Source organism: Cervus canadensis, chromosome 4, assembly GCF_019320065.1.
Source record: "Cervus canadensis isolate Bull #8, Minnesota chromosome 4, ASM1932006v1, whole genome shotgun sequence".
NCBI lineage: Eukaryota > Metazoa > Chordata > Mammalia > Artiodactyla > Cervidae > Cervus > Cervus canadensis.
Window position 1 is genome coordinate 20,027,611 of NC_057389.1, and position 22,585 is coordinate 20,050,195.

General features: G+C 36.8%; 1 protein-coding gene across 1 annotated transcript in view; it reads right to left on the bottom strand.

Moving 5' to 3' along the window:
* The window catches only part of ADGRV1 (adhesion G protein-coupled receptor V1), a 541,109-nt gene that overhangs the window by 499,174 nt on the left and 19,350 nt on the right, over positions 1-22,585 (bottom strand). The window contains exons 2-9 of the mRNA XM_043464669.1: positions 14,515-14,699; positions 12,317-12,466; positions 11,061-11,156; positions 6,641-6,745; positions 5,041-5,154; positions 2,630-3,195; positions 1,994-2,264; positions 1,073-1,402 (exon numbers count right to left, since the gene is read on the bottom strand). Coding sequence (XP_043320604.1) covers positions 1,073-1,402; positions 1,994-2,264; positions 2,630-3,195; positions 5,041-5,154; positions 6,641-6,745; positions 11,061-11,156; positions 12,317-12,466; positions 14,515-14,699 — 1,817 coding nt within the window. The remainder of the gene's footprint in view (positions 1-1,072; positions 1,403-1,993; positions 2,265-2,629; positions 3,196-5,040; positions 5,155-6,640; positions 6,746-11,060; positions 11,157-12,316; positions 12,467-14,514; positions 14,700-22,585) is intronic.

Below are 22,585 nucleotides of genomic sequence, written 5' to 3' on the forward strand. Positions count from 1 at the left end.
AAACAAATTTAAATATCCCATGGTTCAAAGAAATTGATGAAATATGAGATTTCATTTCATATATACTTCAGTTAGCATAATGTATGGTAACAGATTATACATTCCTTCCTTATTGCTCTATTTATACTATCTGATTATGTTTGAAATTTAGTTACATATTCAAAATCTGATAAGCACCTTTTATTCTTTCTAATTTTCAAAATCAATCAATAGCAACCATGTGGAAAATACAACTATAGTATTGTGAGTACAGAGGTATCAAACTTTGGCAATAAAAACAATGCTTTGGTTTGGACGTCCCCAGAGGTTCAGCAACTCTACACTTCCACTGCAGGGGGCACGGGTCTGATCCATGGTCAGGGAACTAAGATTCCGCATGCCAAGCGGTATGGCCAAAAAAATTAAATTAAAAAAAAAGTTTAAATACTGCTTTGGTTAATAAAAGTTAAGAAATAATAGAAGATAGAAAAATATAAGAGCTTTATTTCTTATTAAGTAATAAAAGTCCAAAGACTCTACATATGTTAACAGATTTTTTTTGGTATACTATTTTAAAGTTATCTACACAATTTTCTGTCATATTGCTTTTTTCATTTCTGAATGCCTTCCCTGCAATATCCATCATGAAAAACATATTTATTCTACAATCCAAATTTCGATGTCACATTTTCCCACATCAACTCAAAAGAATGACAGACCTCTCACTGGCTCTCTCCCGGCCCTCCCCAACTCACAGTTCATGAATAACTCCATTATATCATGAATTATATTGACCTACATTTCATGTCTGATTGGCTTTTATTATTGCATAATTAAAACACTGACCTTACTATGTCTGATCTGCTTTTATTATTGCATAATTAAAACAACGATCTTAGTATAACCCTTGTTTTATTCATCCTTGTATGCCTGAGGGGCAGACAGTTTCTCTTCAGACTCCCTATATAACTTGCAGTAAGCAACAGAATCCAAAATATAAATAAGGATAAAATAATGACTAGTTAACTCTCTCACTCAGGTAAGTATACATGTGGCTGAACCAAAGTTGAGATGATTTTAATCATTAAAGTACCTGTACTAAAAAGTGGGCCCCATTTTGAAGGAATGCATCATTTCTTATAGGCAATTTCATAGTGACTTGGGTTTTCTGTTCTGGAAAAATGAGACTGCTTCTCTTGGATACATTTAAGATGCCATCTTTTGCCCACAAAGGGTCCACAGCTCCAGCAGGAATATAAAGTGCAGAATAAAATATCTTCACATCTCCTTTAGTTCCTCCTAGTCTTGCAAGACTCAATGACAAACATCGTTCACCTGGGCTACTTTCAATCTTCTGGTTTTCCACAGGAAAAAATGTTATTAGGCCATAAACATCATCACTATCCTGAATGTAAAACAAAAGCTGCAGATAAAGGAATAAAACATTAAAGTGCAGAATTCTCACATCTAAGATCACCAAACTGTTTATTTTCTAGTCTATTTTGAATTTTAATGTGTAATTCTAAAAATGATTACTCATATAAGTAATGAAGTAAAATATGAATTGGGCTTCCCAGGGGGCTCAGTCGTAAAGAATCTGCCTGCCAGTGCAGGAGATGCACATTCGATCCCTGAGTTGCAAAGATCCCAACTGAGTTGAGAGCAGGAAATTGCAACCCACTCCAGTATTCTTGCCTGGGAAATCCCACGAATGGAGGAGACTGGCAGGCTACGGTCTATGGGGTCGCAAAAGAGTCAGACACGACTTAACGACTGAACAACAACAAAAAGAAGATGAATTAAAAACACATTTGAAAACTTTGTGGAAATTTAAGAACCAACTTTTTATTTACAGATGGGACAACCTTCAGCAAGGGAATTAACCACCACTTCCAAAACCCGTCCTCTTCCTGTCATATCAAACTAAACATATATAAGATGTGTATGGTCAAATTCTTTGTCTGTTTGAGAGCACAGAAGTATTTCTACAAGCAAAGCGTAGCAAGAGATCTACCTCCACTGGTTCGCTCACTTCTGCACCTCCTCGTATCGTATGAGGTAGAATCTGAAGTAGGTAAGCTTCTGCCTCTTCTGGAAGATCATCATTAACGACAATGAGAGGAATCGATGCCAACATCTGCCCTTGTGCAAAATGGAGAACTCCAGATCTTGGCCTGATATCTGTCGTTACCGGTGAGGGATCACTGCTATTGCGTGTCAGTATCCAGTTCACAGAAACATTTCCATGAGTGCCACCATTTCTAACCACTGTAATTTCTTCAAATCTGGAAGAAATATGATATGGTCACATAAGACACTCTATTTCCCTTGAAGTGGGCATTTTCAACATCAAGTTGGCCACTAGCCACTGGTAAGCAGAATCCAAACCATAAAGAATGACTGCTTTTCATATGAAGGAGTAGGTATGAAGATGTGTCCTAGGAAACTACCATAACATGAATTAACTTGCATATTTAAATATGTGCTTCAAGTCTCACTCCCCAAATAAGAAAGAAAACAGTGAAACCATGGGCAAGGAAATTACACATATCCTTAACAGTTCAGCACTGTGTCCAACACCACAAATATCAAATCTTGGAATAATATATTAAAATAACTGCAGCAATACAAGGTTTAAAATAAATTCTACCTTGCTGTTGTATCTTCATCAATTATAACTGTCCTTTCAAACAAGACACTGTTGAATGAGAGGACCCCATAAGGTTTGTCATTTGGCTTAATGGTGACTTGTACAACAGAAGGGCCTAATAGCACGGCATCTCCCCGTAAAGTATCTTTCAGTAACATGACTTGAAACGATTCAGCAATCTCTGGTATGGCATCATCCACTATTTGAAATTTCAGGTGTGATTCATAAATAAAAGGTGGAAAAACAATAGTTGTGTTTGGCTGAAGATCAATGAAGTCTAAATTTTGCTGGGCATGTGCTGTTGAATTCCCAGTTATAACAACATAACTGACAGAAACTTCACAGTCATCAGATCCAATCAGATTTCCACTGTCATCTTTTCCACGAACCACTGGAATTGTGAGTATGTGGTCTTCCTCGGGTACCAAATAAACATTCTGAATGAATCTCACAGGACTGTCATTTTTCTTAACAATGATTTCAACCGAGTTCCTGGAGGTGTTGATCTCAGCTCCTCCTTCTACACTTTTCAGTTGAATCAAAAATATTTCATCATTTTCTGGTACCTGTCAGAGAAATACAAGCAATGCCAAAACATCAATAGCTAAAACACCTGCAAAACACAAAGTATAAAAAGCACTTATATTTCAATGCAATTACACAGAAATTTTTTAAAAAAATCTTTAACTGAAAGGAGCAGATAAGGAGGCCTGTTCAGTGTCTATTTACTAAACTATTTTCCAAAGGTAAATAACATATTCTAGATAAAGCAATGATATGAACAAGAAATGAAATATCAGCATAATGACTTTCAACCTTGATCAATCTCTAGAGAACTAAAGATCTGACAGAAAAACAAGTTCTTATTAGCTTCATCAGGTATGCAGGATCAGAAGCAACCTTCAAGGTCTAATAACATTTAAGAATTTGGCAGACTACAATAAACATCACACACAAATTGTTAAGTTTTTCTATCATGTCAATTATTCTTGCTTCAAAGCAGCTTATATCTCAAGATTTATCCATGATACCAATTATATGATTTTCAAAATATGTACCATGCATCTCTGGAAAACAAGTTATAAGAGTCACTTTAGGCAAAATGATGACACTGTTAAAATGTAACTTTTTTTAACTACACAGAAATCCCAGGGATAATCTCTACTGTGCTATTTGCACTTTTACTTCACTATAAATGAAGCAAAGTGAAATAATATATACTTCTACCTCCATCAATGGAAATATAAAAAGTAAAGCTATTTATCTCAAAAAAGAAAATGCAATGGTTTGACTGAAGATCTGTTTCCTTCAAACTTTATTGAGGAATAATAAAAAAATAACTAATATATTTATGGGTACAATATGATGATTTGATATACATATACATTGTGATTACAAAGATCAAGATATTAACAAATCCATCACCTCATACAGTTAATTCTATGTATGTATGTGTGGAGAGAATGCCTATGCCCTACTCTCAGTAACTCTGAATATAGAATACTATATTATTAACTATAGTCTTTTAAACTTACAATTAAAATGTATCACTAATTACTGCTCCCAAACTATAACCTGCTCAATGTTCCAGGTTCTAAAAACAAACGGTTTTTGCTAGCTTTCACAACCACTGAGCTAGAGCTATCAGCACTATTTAATATTTCACTTTTTCAAGAGAAATACTCTTTTCTAATAATGTCTTCTAATTCATCTTTTTTGGGATTTGTTGTGATTTAGTTTCATGATTATTTGTGAGAAGGTAGAGAGATAGATTCCCAGCTATCCCTTTTCTTCTGGTATTACTGCTAAGGTTATTGTGTTAAAAGACATGTTTTCTTTTGGTTAGCTCATTAAGGAACATCCCTGTATATATTGTTCAAATTCACTCTTTCCTTGCCAGTTAAACTAGCCATGTCATATATCTCAATCCTTGGTAGCTTCACTGTGAAATTAAAAACAACAAAAGCCTTCCTATGAATGTGAACATTTAAAATATCCAAACAAATAAATATCAATTGCAACAGAATTTTGTTTGCTTTTATAGTAATACATTTATGCTAGGTAAGTAATACTATACCTGCTCAAAACTGCAATGACTAGCAAAATCAATCATCAAGGTTTACAAAATTCTGAAATGCTTGTATTGAGTATGGCTGTCAGTTACATTCAAGTTCATCGCCTTTCAGATATACAACTTAATGTGAATTAAATAAGGTAAGTATTAACAAGATCAATTCCAAAATAGGCATTAACAGCTATGGCATATCTGGCTGCAATACATTACTTTATATATGACTGTGCTCTTAAATAATTTCAAATACTGAACACAACTTAATACTTGACATAATATTCTCTAACATGACCATAATACAGAGAGCCACTGTTCCTCTTAAGCAGTTAATACATCCTACCTCATCATCAAGTACTGTCAAGTTATAAACTACTGTTGCTTTGCCAGGAGGAAAAGTGATATTTCCTTTATCTGGACTTAAATCATCTTCAGGTGGATTTGGGCCACCCTCTACCTGCAAAGAAACATCGTGCCATCAATAAACATAAAACATTTCATTAGAGTAAGAAAGCATTACTGTGATATAAACTGGCAAACTTACTTTAAAATGTTTTGCAAGAAGAATGACACTAACCTGTATTAAGTCTGCCCTTTTAATTAATGGAGTCAAGGCCCATAATATAATTATAGATCTTGACTATAATTAAACTACAAGGGCTTCCCTGGGGGCTCAGAGAGGAAAGAATCTGCCTGCAATGTGGGAGACCCAGGTTCAATCCCACTGTTCTTGCCTGGAGAATTCTATGGACACAGAAGTCTGGTGGGCTACAGTCCACAGGCTCACAGAGAGTCGGACACGATTAAAGCAACTTAGCACACACGCAGATTAAACAACATGGTTTCTAAGAGTTTTTTCTCAACCACAATATTAAGCCTGAGGGAAAACTTTATAAAAACTTTTTCTTGAGCAGAATGCATTCAAAATTATTATATTCTCTTAAGTAATGGAATCAAATACCAGTTCTACCCCTGGTGGTGTAACCTTGGATGAGGTATTTTTAACAACCCTGTGTGGCTGTTTCCCCATCTTTAGAATGCGGAAACAAGGTCCACTGACCAGGCTAGATGTAAATATTTAATAAAATCATATTCCTTTCAAAAAGTATTTATTAAGTACTCTGTGTCTGACCTCTTTTAGGTACTAAGGATATAGCAGAGAACAAGGCAAGCTTTCTACCCACCAGGACCTGACATTTAATGAAAAGGAACAAGTGGAAGATAAATAAATGCGTGGCGGATGATGGTGAGGACTATGGAAAAGAGCATTTTAAATGGCAGGAGGGACACTGATCGCTGGGAAGAGCTACAGTTCACATGCAGCAATAATCAGCGTAAAGCACTTAGACCAGGGCCGAGCAATGCTAAGTGTTCCACAAGTGTTAGCTGTAATCATTTCAACAGAACAAAAGGCTCAAGATTCAATAAAACAACTTCAGACATTCACGGAGAGTTGAAAACACTATAACCTGATGATGCTTTATTTCTACAGCCAATTTTTTTCCAATTTTTCGAATGTGACTGCTGTTAGCACCATTCATTAAGTGTATTTTTTTAAATGGAGAATGTATATAGGGAAGACTACATATTAGATAATTTTATGTAAGCCTAAGAACCCATGAGCATTTTAAAATTTTATATCCTTAAAGAGATCTGTCATAAATATTCTATGAATTTTATAGAATTATTGTTTTTAATTTGTGGCTTATTATTATCCTGTATCTAAAATAATCTGTTGTGTTTCATGGAAGCATAGTATATTCCAAGCAGCAAGGAAAACAGTTTTCTATTAAACATGAAATCTCTCAGATGATGAAAGCATTCTATTTCATTTTCATTAAGCGTCATGTTTATTATACCAAGGACCTTGATTTTTTTAAATTGCAGGGATCTAGTATGAGTTCTAAGCATTACCATTTAAAATGATTTCACAGTAAACTTACCTCAAAAGTCACAGTCACCATCCCATAGGTTCCTTTTTCTCTGATGAGAGTAAGAGGCACAGATTCATTTCTGCCTCTGGGCTCACTCACTGTGATTGAGAAAGGCTATTGGGAGAGCAAAGACCATCAGGTGCTGATCAACCAGAGGCAGGAGCTCGTGCAAACGGTTACTACCTTAGAAATCCTAATTTTCCACAGACAAACCCATCTACATTGTGCTTTTAAGAACATGGGGTTTCCTTGCCTTCATCAACTGTAGCTAATAACGCTTAGAAGGTTCAAATAATAGTATAAAGGGAACATAAAACTTGTCAGGCAAAAGATGGAGGTTCCTGCCCTGCTTCTGCCAACAATGAGCTGTTCTGCTGAGGAATCTTAAAGGCTACCTAATTGAAAGGTGACGAATTCAAAGGCTCCCAGGGGCCCAGGAGGTCACAGGAATGAGTTGTGCCTCCAGACCCGGGCAGCTCACTGGGACTATGGCTCAGCCTTGCTCTCAACCACTGTTCCTTCCTCATCAGTCAGCTTGCCACTGAAAACAGATAGCTGCTAATGAGATCCAACCAGTCCATCCTAAAGGAGATCAGTTATGGGTGTTCATTGGAAGGACTGATGTTGAAGCTGAAACTCCAATACTTTGGCCACCTGATGCGAAGAGCTGACTCATTTGAAAAGACCCTGATCCTGGGAAAGATTGAGGGCAGGAGGAGAAGGGGACAACAGAGGATGAGATGATTGGATGGCATCACCGACTCGATGGACATGGGTTTGGGTGGACTCCAGGAGTTGGTGGTGGACAGGGAGGCCTGGCGTGCTGTGGTTCATGGGGTTGCAAAGAGCAGGACATGACTGAGGGACTGAACTGAACTGAATGACTTTTTTCAGGACATGATCACTGAGGGGAAGAAAGAGCCAGGACTTCAAGTGTTGGAAAGTGTTGGCATGGCCAGTTGAAACTCAGGGTAGAAGAGGTGAGTGGCCAGGTACAGGCCAGCCAAGGCAGCAGGTGACCCTAGGTCTCAGTATCCCCATCCATCAACAGGGGTAGGAATGCCTGTCTCAAACGGTTCTGATGAGGTTGCAATGAGATCAATTCACACCTAAGTGCTTATCCTAGTACAGGACACATAGTGAGGGCCAGCAAAGGTTGGCTATAATTATCATCACCATCACTGTCATCTTCATCATCGATATAATCATCATCCTGTCTGGAAACCAAAGGCAGACCAGGTACTTTAAGGAAACCAAAATACCAACTGAGAGCTCATCAGTTACTTATTTTAATTTTAATCACAGAGGGAAGGTACCCAGGCAGAGGCTGCCGGGCAGCCATGAGACCACAACAGTTGGGAACTTGGGACCAATGCTAGAAACTGGGATTCATTCCGAGGCTAAGATATTTAATGTCAAAAGAAAGAAGGAAAGAAACCTTTAAATGAATCAGTGTGCGGTTGGGGATAAAGAGTTGGGAGTGAGTATAAAGGCAGAGGGGAGAAAAATCAAGCAATTAAGGGAGCCTGGTTAATAATTAACTAATAATTCCCTATCATTCAAAAAGAAGTGATTTGATTAATAACTTTTGTAAATGCTGTAATAATGGAGGTTACAAAATGTCTACTACATTGGCATGATCTACATATCCTTTTTAATAAGGATACTGCAACTCTAAAGATCATGTTATCTATAACTCACCTTGTTTCAAAGGTAATTTAAGGTGCTAAGAAAATGACATACAATACACCAATTGAAGGAGTTACCTAAATTGGAATATAGATAACAAGGTGGGGAGTGTCATATCATCTTTTAGTAATGATAATCAGTAACATATTCAAAAGATTCTAAAAATCAGGAAACACTGTAGACTAAAGTGTAGTTGCAATGTATCATTCCACTTAATATAAATTCTGTTTTTATTTCAGAGCCGAGTATGATTTTTATCAGGGAGGGGACCTGCCTTGTATGTTTGTTTCCAAAGACAAAACCCTCTGAACACAGGACTGACAAGGGACACACGAATTTGGTGATAAGGAAGGGGAAAAAAATGAACTTTTGAGCAAAACTAAGGGGGATGAGCTTTAACTTTCAAGAAATATTAATTAATAGGAAAATCTCCAGGTAAGGAATAATTATAGAATTTTTAAGAGCTATAATGTCTGCTATTCAACTTAAGCTTACTATAGGCTTTTCTTTTCAGTGCTCTTCCAATGTATTTCTCTTCTCTCAAGTCACTCCAAACTTTCAGAGGAAGCTAACAGACAATGCTTTTTTTAAGCGGCAGTTGGGGACATCAAGCAAAAGGAGCTGAGTTACAACATGTGTTATAGACTGAATGTCCATGCCCCCTCAAAATTCATATTCAGATCCTAACCTCCAATGTGATGTTATTGGAAGTTGGGGCCTTTGGGAAGAGAGTAGGTCATGAGGGCAGAACCTTTATGAATGAGATTAGTATTCCTATAAAAGAGACCTCCAAGAGTTCTCTTGCCCCTTCCACCACAAGGAAACACAGCAAAAAGAGAACTGTCTATGAACCAGGAAGTAGGCCCACACCAAACCCCAAATCTGCTGATGCCCTGATTTTGGACTTGTCAGCCTCCATAACAGTAAGAAATAAATTTCTGTTGTTACTAAACCACCCAGTCTATATACTGATACTCTGTTTATAGCAGACTGAACAAAGACAATATCCAAGTTAGAGAACAAATGAAGCAGGTAGAATGATCAGCAGAAAGAGATTAGGGCAAGACATGACCATGATTTTATAGGCCTCTTCACTTCTAAGTAATCTTAGATAAAACACTAACAATGAGAAAACAGAAAGAGAAATTAAGAAAACAATCCCATTCACCATTGCAACAAAAAGAATAAAATACTTAGGAATATTATCTACCTAAAGAAACAAAAGACCTATATATAGAAAACTATAAAACACTGGTGAAAGAAACCAAAGAGGACACAAACAGATGGAGAAATATACCATGTTCATGGATTGGAAGAATCAATACTGTGAAAATGAGTATACTAGGCAAAGCAATCTATAGATTCAATGCAATCCCTATCAAGCTACCAACGGTATTTTTCACAGAACTAAAACAAAGGAAACTATAAGCAAGGTGAAAAGACAGCCTTCAGAATGGGAGAAAATAAGAGCAAATGAAGCAACTGACAAAGAATGACTCTCAAAAATATACAAGCAACTCCTGCAGCTCAATTCCAGAAAAATAAATGACCCAATCAAAAAATGGGCCAAAGATCTAAACAGACATTTCTCCAAAGAAGACATACAGATGGCTAACAAACACATGAAAAGATGCTCAACATCACTCATTATCAAAGAAATGCAAATCAAAACCTCAATGAGGTACCATTTCACTCCAGTCAGAATGGCTGCTATCCAAAAGTCTACAAGCAATAAATGCTGGAGAGGGTGTGGAAAAAAGGGAACCCTCTTACACTGTTGGTGGAATGCAAACTAGTACAGCCACTATGGAGAACAGTGTGGAGATTCCTTAAAAAACTGGAAATAGAACTGCCATATGACCCAGCAATCCCACTAATGGGAATACACACCGAGGAAACCAGAATTGAAAGAGACATGTGTACCCCAATGTTCATCACAGCATTGTTTATAATAGCCAGGACATGGAAGCAACCTAGTTGTCCATCAGCAAATGGATAAGAAAACTGTGGTACATATTCACAATGGAATATTACTCAGCCACTAAAAGGAATACATTTGAATCAGTTCTAATGAGGTGGATGAAACTAGAGCCTATTATACAGAGTGAAGTAAGCCAGAAAGAAAAACACCAATACAATATACTAACACATATATATGGAATTTAGAAAGATGGTAACGATAACCCTATATGTGGGACAGCAAAAGAGACATAGATGTATAGAACAGTCTGTTGGATTCTGTGGGAGAGGGCGAGGGTGGGATGATTTGGGAGAATGGCACTGAAACATGTTATTATCATGTGAAATGAATCGCCAGTCCAGGTTTGATGCATGAGATAGGGTGCTCAGGGCTGGTGCACTGGGATAATCCGGAGGGATGGGATGGGGAGGGAGGAGGGAGGGGGGTTCAGGATGGTGAACACATGTACACCTGTGGTGGATTCATGTCAATGTATGGCAAAACCACTACAATATTGTAATTAGTCTCCAAATAAAATAAATAAATTTATATTTAAAAAAGAAAAAAAATGCTAAATAAATAAATTAGTTAGATAAAACAAAAAACAAAAAAAAAAAGGACAGTCTACAGAACGTGGAATATGGATAAAGCTGAGCAAATCTTATTTAAAACACTTACAGGATGTTTACACAGGATGATACTAGGTAACATAAAAAGCTATCCAAAAATTTAATAAACTATTATCTAGCAATCACAAGATAAATCAAACCATAACCATACCATATTAAAGGAAATAATCCCAAATGCATTGTCATTTGATAATATTGTCACAGTAACAGTTCTGGGCCACCCAAGCTTCACATTTGCTGAAGGTTTCTAAAACAAAAGCCAAAAAAATAAATTAACACATTAAACAAGAGGAAAACAATTATTTTAATAGCATTTCAGTCTTTAAGTAATCATTCAGAAAATGAATAAAAATACAAGTATTTTTTAAGGCACAGGCTAAGAAAATATATTCAAACTAAATCAACATGGTGAAGTCCCAAACAAGAACTCTTCAAAAGAGTTTTTAAAACCATTAATCACTGTTAAAATATAAATTGTTGTAATTATAAATAATCACTGGCTAGTAATAAATTATAATTACTTAAATTTCATGACTAATATTGAGTTGGCCAAAAAATTCTTTCAGGTTTTTCTGTAACACAATGTAACAGAGAATTAAGTGACAGAATGAAATTTGGTTCAAACACGACTCTATTCTTACACTATAGAAGGTGCTAAAACTTAAAGAATTAGTTATTCTATCAGTTGTAGAGCCAAAATAAAGTTAAAACAGTACAACAATTTTTCTAATAAGTACGGGCAGAGTGTGCTACAACATTTTTATTGATATTTAATAGCAGCATAAAGGATTACAAGAAAAGTTTTTTACAAAAGCAAAACATGATTGCTTCCAGTACCAATTTCATACAATTTTAATCATGCCAACACAATCCTTCTAAAAAGAAACTTTCAATCCACTGGAGAAAAATTAACTAGAGCAGTGTTAGCCACCATTGCCTCAATATAATAGATCATGTCATAAAGGACAATTAAACCTTAGGCTAGTCAAGCATTTTTCCCAGGGTCACTCCAAATTTATTCTAAGGCACAGGGACCTCCCACTTCCAGGCCTGCTTTTTGTAGCCCTCTCCTTGGAACTCAGAAGTCATGGTCATTCTTTGTGCATCTGGTAGCAGGGGAGGGACAGAAGAGAAAAGGGCCAAAGGGAAGACAAGGTTTTCTTGAGCATCTGTAATGGCAGTTCCTAAATAAAGCTGAATTAATCAAAAAACTAGCTGCAGAATCTTCTAAATAAGATTGTCTGAGGAATAACCAGACCATGGAATTGCCAACAAGATTGTCAGTTCTGGCTTCTATGAAAACCACCACCAAGCACTTAAATTGGCTTATCTCTAGAGAAACTTACTTTTAAGCGTTTTAAGATTTTTATAAGTTTAAGCTTTAACAGAGGGAAAAAAAGGACTTACCTGTAAAGTTAAGTGAAAAATGAAAGTTTCATCTGGCTCCGGGAAATCGTCATCACATACTGCTATGTACACTGTCCTATTGGTTTCTCCAAAGGGTATAAAAGTTGCAGCATATGTGTCAAAAAAGTCCCCAGTGTCATCTCCATACAGCTATCAAATGCAAAACACAGATAGTTCTTACATAACAGAGAGTTAGGACAAGCAGAATTGATGCCAAATACAGCAATCAACAGGAAAAAAAAAAACAAAAACGTGAATCATCAAATGACACTGAAGTTTATAAACAGGATGTACAAAAACTAAACAAATATCTAACAACTGATTAATAATCATCTTTCAAAAGCATTATAAAAAGAAATGATTCTACATAAAAATATGTGTTTATTCTCTTGAAGGTAACGGAGTCATTTCATAGAAAAGTAATAATCACATAGGAAAACAATGATGTGAATTTTTTTCCCTCCACCTCTTAATTGATTTGACGTGGATTGCAGAGAACCTAACAAGAAGGGAGGCCTGGCGTGCTGCGGTTCACGGGGTCACAAAGAGTCGGACACAACTGAGCGACTGAACTGAACTGAGCAAGAAGATCAACTGTAGCTAAAATTCTCCCAAAGAAGATGTGTAAGTAGCCTGCCAAAACATATCAGGAAAAAAATTTAATGAAACTACTCTTTCCAAAACTTTTGACTTGAAGCCTTATTTATATTCTCCCAAAGCACCAATAAAGACTCAATTTTTTAGTATACCAAATTTATTAGTCATTATAAACTTTTCCTCAGAACTTTTTAAGACCTCATTCTGTAACATCAGCATTGCTAAGATTCTCAAAGGAGTAATAATTATGAAATTATAAAGCAGCAACTTCTTGTGAAAATCCAAATGAGATTTTTTTTTCTGCCAAAGAATGCAAAATGAGTAACTTAGCTACTAGGAAAAAATCATGATTGAGTATAAAGAAAAAATGAAGGATGTATGGGGATATTATAGTCAATGTCTAGTTCTCATTTACAAAAATGAAGTTAGTTTTAAACACTTAAGAAATCCAAGTTGTTAAGGGTGTTGAAAAACTTGTATTCATACCTTAATAAAAAAGTTGGCACAGTCTTTCGGAAAGTGTTAAATATCAAAAGACATGATACAAAGAGAAAATCATGGTCCTATAACCCCAAAATCATTTAACAATCCAAAATATGCAGAAATTGGTATGCATATGTAAACAGTTCCATCAGAGCAATATTTACAACAGCAAAAATTGGAAGCAACCTCAATGAAAAACTATTGAGAAATGACTGAGAAATGATGCCACCATCAAGAAAAGTTGTGAATATGGTAGAGCGATCTGAAAAAGTTATCAGGATATGATCAAAATTATATGTAAAAGGCTATAAAATTTAATAAATTAAAAATATATAAATATATAATCAAACTAAAAATAAATTCAAATAAATACAAACATGCCATAAATTAAAAACTAAAAGCAATGAAAAAAATTATAACATTGGGATTCTTAGTTTTTCTTCTTTATCTCTTTTTATAATGTTTCCCTATCGGTTAAAAAAACTTATTTAAAAAAAAAAAAAATCCAAGTTGTTTGGGCCTCAAATATATCAACGTCCTTAGTGTTCATATGATATGATTTTCTGGTTAAATACAAACACAGATACGTGTACATACAACCCATCTACTAACTAAACTGTGAGCAAGATAGAGCAATAGTCTACCAAATTTCTACTTCTCACTTCTATTTACTGGACTTAATTTCTCCCAAAAGAGGAGCTCCCTAACATAAAGGTTTTTTTTTAATTGCCATTCCTCTACATTTAAAATTTCATATATTTTCTCTCAGTCACTTGATTCTAAGCAATAAATCCAAGCAGAGATAACTAGAATCCAAGTTACCTCCCAAAAAATTTAGTAGAAATACTTGACATTTTTGCTTTATATTTGTTTTAAAATAAGCATATTAACATTTTAAAATAACCAGTCTATATTTTTAAAATACTATTACTGTCAAATACACATGCTACCTTAGATCACTCTATAAATCTCCAAGACATATAAAAGGAATGAATAGTTTATCTGCAAATTATTTATCATAATGGAACTACTCAGGATCTCAAACAGTTAAAGACATTCTGACCACTAAGACATTTCCTATCTATTTCTGTAAAAATAGAACTACTGTCATTGCTTACCGATACAATCGCAGTAACATTTGCTGGGTCTCCTATCCTTTCAATGACAAGACGAATAACTGTTGTACTTGTTTCATTAACTACAAATTCTGTTCGTCCAGCAAACCTGATCTCTGTTTCTCCAAACACAAAAGGGATGAATAAAGCTGAAAGAAGATTTACTAATAAAGATGCAGAGGGCATCCCTATAGGGAAAGAAAAAAAAAGGACTTTGTTCACAAAACGTATCCAATATATTTTCATTAGGGTGCATTGTCTACAGATATAAACACAGAGTGAAGAGTTAGTAAGCAACTAAGACATAAAATTATATCAAATATTAAGCTATCCAATTCAAATGTGTGGTCAGAGAAATAAGTCAAAAATGACAATCCTCTTCTGTTGAACTGTTTACCATTCATAAGTACTTTGTTTTCTTTAACTTTCTTTAACTTTGTTTAACTTTAACTTTGTTCTTTGTTTCTTTAACTTGCATATTAACTTGCATGTTAACAGTAATAACTTGCCTTACACTCATCAAATTTAGTTTATTAAAAATAAATGTTCCTCCAATTTATTCTAAGAAAAACCTAGGCAGCAACATGTGAACTGAATTAAAACCCATCTTCCCCCAAATCAAACTATAAAAGACAAGCAAAAACTAAAATTATCAAAAGGACTGATAACCTTAATGTGACATTATCTATTTGACAATTATACAAGTATCAATATGAGCAAAATGCTTGGAACAGTCACACAAGGCAGTTAGTGAAAGCCAAAGTTTATTTCTTGGTTGTATCTGCTTTTCCCATAGTTTTGTCTTGAGAATGCTTTTTAAAATTTTTCAGTTATTGCAAGGAAATGCTAATCCTTTGAAAGAACACCTAAGTTTCCAGGACTTAAATTTCCCCATTGTACTAGCTAAAATACTAATATCACTTCTTAGAAAATGTCCATGCTTCTTTAAAACTAAGCAAGTTTGGCAAAGCGTTTACTTTCTTTTTCATAACCCTTATTGTTTTCTTCTTCATACAATGTGTGTGTTTATGAGACGCCAATATTGTTCCTACTTTCAGCTCTGTGTGATTCAAGTGTTTTCAAAAGCACAACAGCGCAGGGGCCTCTTGAAAGAGCTGCTGTTTTGTGATGTAGATGTATCTCTAAAAATGTGAGCAATTTATCTCACGGATCATTAAGATTCCAAAGGATTATGGAGCAGTCACCCGAACATAACAAGTTCATGGCTTTTAAAAAAGAGTTGCATTACGTACTCTATGAACCAAAATGCTTCCTATTAATCTTTACCTTGGTCAAGAAGTAATAAAATTTTCATGTAGCTGCTATTTCCACATGGCTACACAAGGCTTCATATTTAGGAACCACCAGATACACATGTTCCTAATGTACTTTAGGGTTAAAAGGCAAACTACTCAGTGGAATGTATTTAAACAAGGCAGTCTGGGATTGACTAATGATGTCTCACATGTGTGAGGCTGCAAAATCCGTAGACAGGGATGCAGAGTTCAGATAAGAGTCCAGGAAAGAGATGTAGACCAACAGGGACAGATATTCCAGACATTTTTTCACCTGTGCCTTCTCTCTTAGAAAGCCTGCCATGGGGCTAAGGGACTAGGGAGAAGAAATAAGATAGCAGATAGTTACTCCTCACCAACCACAACCTTTTCCCTGACTTCTAAGCCAGAAGTGTGAGCTGAGAGAAAAGAAAGAAAAAAAGAAGAAAGAGAAGGAAAATAGGAAAGCCTAGGTGAGCCAGGGAACTGGGAGTGCTGGGCTTAACCAGAGACAAATGAAGATCTTTTGTGGAATTCTAAGGCCAGAATAATTTTACATCTCACTTATGACAAATAGTGGGAAAGAAAGCAACTAGGGACAAGAAAGAGAAGGCTGAGTGGAGGGGTGTGGAGGTAGCAACCCAGGCCCTGGACGTGGAAGAAAAAGACAACTTTGGTCTGTTGTGATTTTGAAAGAAAACTCAATTCCTTGAACGTGAGATGTGATAGAACCTTAAACTTAGAGAAATAAGACGACACCTGAAGTTCTAAGTGAGAAAGCGTGAGACTGAGTCATAGCACGCTGCTGCTGCTGCTGCTAAGTTGCTTCAGTCGTGTCTGACTCTGTGCGACCCCGTGGACGGCAGCCCACCAGACTCCCCCGTCCCTGGGATTCTCCAGGCAAGAACACTGGAGTGGGTTGCCATTTCCTTCTCCAATGCGTGAAAGTGAAAGGGAAGTCGCTCAGTCATGTCTGACTCTTAGTGACCCCATGGACTATAGCCCACCAGGCTCCTCCGTCCATGGGATTTTCCAGGCAAGAGTACTGGAGTGGGGTGCCATTGCCTTCTCCGAGTCATAGCATGAGAAGGATGAATAACTTGTGGGAACACAAGTCTCAGTCTGTCACATGTAACAATCGACTCCTAGCTTTGTGAAAAATACTGATTTGCAAACCCAGAAATTCTGATCCACTTAGTTCAGGGTAGGGTTCAGGAGTCTGCATTTAACAGTCCGCCAACTGATTCCAATATAGTTGATCCTTAGGACACACTTGGAAATACACTATCCAAAAGCATGAGGAAGTGTGAGGGATGTGTCTTAAAGGAGACACAAAATAAACCACATTTGGAGCTTTAATTACTGAATTTTTCAATGCAATGCACTTGAACTTACTACAGACCTTCCATATTTTTTACATATTATTAAACAGAGTTTTTAAGATTTTTTTTTAATGTAGAGCATTTTTAAACTGTTTATTGAATCTGTTACACCATGGCTTCTGTTTCATGCTTTGGTTTTTTTGGCTGCGAGGCACGTGGGATCTGAGTTCCACAACCAGGGACTGAACCTGCACTCCTTTCACTGAAAGATAAAGTCTTAACCACTAGACCGCAAGGGAAGCCTGTGATATAGCATTTTAAGATTCCATATATCCTGAAGAAAAAGTTTAAGACCTATAGAAAGTAATCACAACAGCAAATGCTTATATAGTGTTGTTCTAGGTATTTTATACACAAAAACACATTTAATCTTTACAACATCTCTGTGAAGATATCAGTATTATTAACCCCATTTCATAGCTCAGGGAACTAAGGCACAGATAGTAGTTAACACATGCAGTGTCCCTTAGCTAAGTAAGTGGCAGGCAAGATTTGAACCCAGGAGTTCATCTCCAGACTCCCTACCCATAACCACATGAGACTGTCCACTACATGTTATTGCTACAAACCATACACCTCTGTCTTGAATAATATGGTAGGTCATTTATGCTACATATTTCCAAGCATTCTACTATTTTAAACTCATGAACAATAACCAAAACCACCATCAGTTCAATTCAGTTGCTCAGTCATGTCCAACTGCGACCCCATGAACTGCAGCACACCAGGCTTCCCTGTCCATCACCAACTCCCAGAGCTTACTCAAACTCATGTCCATTGAGTCAGTGATGCCACCCAGCCATCTCATCCTCTGTCATCCCCTTCTCCTCCTGCCTTCAATCTTTCCCAGCATCAGGGTCTTTTCTGATGAGTTGGCTCTTCGCATCAGGTGGCTAAATTATTGGAGCTTCAGCTTCAGCATCAGTCCTTCCAATGAATATTTAGGACTGATTTTCATAAAACTGTATAATTATGAGTCTCCTAAAAGTCTGCACCTTATTATTCTGATAAACTGAAACTATTAAACATTTATTTACCTGAAACTATGATTCTCTTGACTATTTAAAATATTTAACAACATCTTTTAATGCCAGGGCTGATGAACTCAAATGATGCATTCTTCCAGTCTCCCAGGCAATTAGATGCTGTGGTTAGGTCAGTAGATTCATTTCGGATTGGCGCACATCAGTAAGTTTTGAGAGATTATGCAAAATGAACAAACAAGCATGACTGGAAATGCCTCAAATTCTGTGACATCACTGATAATTGAATCGCCTCTGCTTTAATCTTTTCAACTTGTAAGAAAAGTTTTTGAGGCAAAGCTGGCATCCAATGGAAGTTAGACGATGTAGAAAAAGCTTTGAAAGTGAAGTTCCCATCAGAAGACAGGCATAATTACACAAGTGCTGAATAGTTTCTTTTTTAAGGTAACTAGGTACATTTTCCTCTATCATACTAAAAATCTAGTCTTGGAATTCCCTTTATTAAACTCAGCAGACTAGGCATTAGTGACTGATACAACACACAAGTCTTACATCTATTTCAGCTCACTTTTCCTCTTATTAGATTTAATGAATATTTTACACAACCCACCAGTCCACCTATTTTAAACATCTCTATAAAATGAATTTCAAACAACATACATTTAAAGATCGTTATGTGCTTATTTCATATTCTGTCACAATTGTGAAAGAGTAATTTTAGTTTTACTGACTCATTCCTCTGAACTGTAATGGCATGATATTCCAAAATTCAAATCTTCTCATTTCCGACTATCATCTATGTTACCCTCACGACTCCCACTACTCGTCAGCATGATTCAAAAAAAGAAAATTGTTCCTGCCAGTGGGTGATCTCTTATCTCTTAATCAATCTCTTACTGTTTTTAAAGTGTTTACTCGTATTTAGGTTACTTTCTTTTTTTTTTTTTTTTTTTTTTTAGGTTACTTTCTTACTTATTTCCCAAATTATACTATGAAGTTTGGGTAGAGTCCAGATAATATGCAGATACAAAGTTTCAGGTTCTTGGATTTTAGTAATTATATTCAGCCTCTCCGTGTGTGGCTTCCTTGACAGCTCTGTTGGTAAAGAATCTGCCTATAACACAGGAGACCTCGGTTCAATTCCTGGGTCGGGACGATTCACTGGAGAAGGGATAGGCTACCCACTCCAGTATTCTGGCCTGGAGAATTCCATGGACTCTCTGGTCTATGGGATTGCAAAGAGTCAGACGTGACTGAGCGACTTTCACTTTCACTTTTCATTCAGCCTATCTAACAAGTCACCTAATTCTAACCAACATCCTTCAAAATTAAAATCAGGGATATATTAGAATAGCTCTAACAATGCAAACTGGTTGCTTTCAGAAGAGCGGGTTACAGTTTCACCTAACATCTGTCCACTGAGCACCTACTACACTATACGTTGTGTAACAACTGTGCTAATCACTGAGGACACAAAGGCCCCCAAGAGATGGCCCCTGGCTCCTGATACTACTCACAGGGCTGGGCACAGATTTAGATCAGGCCAATGACAGTTAACAAGACAATTCTGATGAAATAATGTCATTTGCAGCAACATGGACGGACCTGGCGATTATCGTACTCAGTGAAGTAAGTCAGACAAAGACAAATATCATATGATACCACTTATATGTGGAATTTTAAAAAAATGATACAATGAACTTATTAACAAATCAGAAACAGACTCACAAACTTAGAAAACAAACTTACAGTTAAAGAGAAAAGGTGGGGGATTAACACAAACACAATACTACATATAAAATAGATAACCAATATGGACCTACTTTATAGCATAGCCAACCCTGCTTCAAATTCTGTAATAACCTAAACGAGAAAAGAACTTGAAAAAGAATAGACATGTGTGTATGTATAACTGAATCACTAAGCTGTATACCTGAAATGAACACAGCTTTGTAAATCAACTATAGTTCCAATATAAAATTTAAAAAGAAATTTTTTAAGACACAATTCTGAGACTTTTGCCTAAGCATAAAGATGCAGATTTCCTCTACTGTTGGATTCAGAATCGTGTTGATTGGGACCAGCTTTCTCTGAAGTCTGAAAGTAAAGCCACGCAGCCAAACACAGATCCAAGAGGTGGAGAAGTGCCAAGTCTTGATACTCAAGTTCAAGTTCCTGAATCCAGTTTTACCCTTGCCTTTTCAGTGGCTGAGGCAATAAAATACATTTTCTACTACAGCCAGTTTGGTTTAGATACTCAGTCACTTTCAGCATCAATATTCATCCGTTAAATGCAAACCTAAGACACTGTAAACTCATGTTTGGATATACCAAGTGGAAGATCCCTCCTCTTCCACACTCATACTCAACAGCCATAGAGTCTCATAAACATCAGAGAAAGGACGCCACACCAGCAATCCTTCCTCTTTTCATGTAATTGTTGCTGCTTTTTAGTTGCTCAGTCGTGTCCGACTCCTGGTGACCCCCATGGACTGAAGCCCACCAGGCCCCTCTGTCCATGGGATTCCCTAGGCAAGAATACTGGAGTGGGTTGCCATTTCCTTCTCCAGGGGATTTTCCTGACCCAGGGATTGAACTCGTGTCTTCTGTACCTGTAGGCACAGTCTCCCAGGCTGAGCCACCAGGGAGACCCCCATGCAATTATTACCACCATCTATAACATCTCCCCCTCCACTCCGAAACGGACAATTACTAGTGAGGAAATTTACAACAAATACACAAACCACAAATGTCTTCACAACAGAACAAAGCAAGATAGGAGTATATCACTCTGATTCAGTATTCTGAAAAAGTTAACACCCTTCTGATTGTCCTAAGGAATCCCAGTATCACGATTCTTCAAATGAGTCAGGCATGAATTCCTTTCTCTTCCTTTTTTTCTGGGTGTCTAGCTCTTTCTTCCCTTCTGAAAATCTGGTATTTGCTGATTTCATTCTTCACTTGCATTGTGCTGTGCTCAGTCACTTAAGTTGTGCCCGACTCTCTGCAACCCCATGGACTGCAGCCCACCAGGATCCTCTGTCCACGGGGTTTTCCAAGCAAGATTACCGAGTGGGTTGCCATTTCCTCCTCCAGGGGATCCTCCTGAACCAGGGATCAAATCGGCACCCTCTGCTTTTCCTGCACTGGCAGGCAGATTCTTTACCACTGAGCCACCCAGGAAGCCTTTTCACTTGCATTACTTCGCACATAAACATACTAAGTTTCATTTATAAAACAATACCTGCCAACACAATATGCTCTAATAATCACTGAATTTTGAATTCTGTTATCTAGGATATTACCTTCCTCTCATCTTGCCTCTTATTAATGGGTACCATAGAAAAGGTAGCAAGTATCAGTTCAGTCGCTCAGTCGTGTCCAACTCTTTGCCACCCCATTGAATCACAGCATGCCAGGCCTCCATGTCCATCACCAGCTCCCAGAGTTTACTCAAACTCACGTCCACCAAGTTGGTGATGCCATCCAACCATCTCATCCTCTGTCGTCCCCTTCTCCTCCTGCCCCCAATCCCTCCCAGCATCAGGGTCTTTTCCAATGAGTCAACTCTTCGCATCAGGTGGCCAAAGTATTGGAGTTTCAGCTTCAGCATCAGTCCTTCCAGTGAACACCCAGGACTGATCTTTACTATATTCTAAATAAACGGGAATGGTCTTCTACTTTAAGTTTCAGGAAGTGTGTAGAAACAAAACAGAGAAAAATCAATAAACAAAAATCAGGACCCAACAGATAACAAGGTAAAGGAAAACAGGAGAATTCAGCTGATGTGCCGATTGTGAAGCAAGCAACTTTCATACATAACCTTTCATCAGTCTGAACGTTAACTTGGTCTTTTTAAGTTTCCCAATAAAAACCGCACAACCTCTGTGAGGACAGGACGAGGGAAAGACAAACATGACTAGTGCAGAACCGAAGGGCTACATTGATTTTTCAGCTTCAGCTGTTGTCTTGCCCATAGCATAGCAAGCATCTTCTCATGGTGGGACCACCAGGTAATTCACACTGAAAATATGATCCTAATGGAGCAAGGCTTTCAAGTTTAGAATTACTTGAATTCTATTACATTTACTAAAGGGCATTCTCAAACTATAGAATTACTCCTGTGGAACAACAGAGGTTTCATCATTCACACCATCAATTATTCAGCCTCTTAAGAATTCTTAATCTATGTTACTGGTATTTGGCAAGTACTACAAAAAATTGGCTGTTTCCTTCTTCCATACTAAAACAGAATTTAAATGTGCATCTTTCAAAATCTAATGTTATAAATTTAGGAAATGCTAAATACTTTTAAATGATAAAAGGAATAGTCTCACAGTTTTTCCGACTATAAATGTTTCTTACCTTTTATATATATATATAACTTACAACTTAGAGGAAAATATTTTATTCACCTGTAAATGACATATGTGTG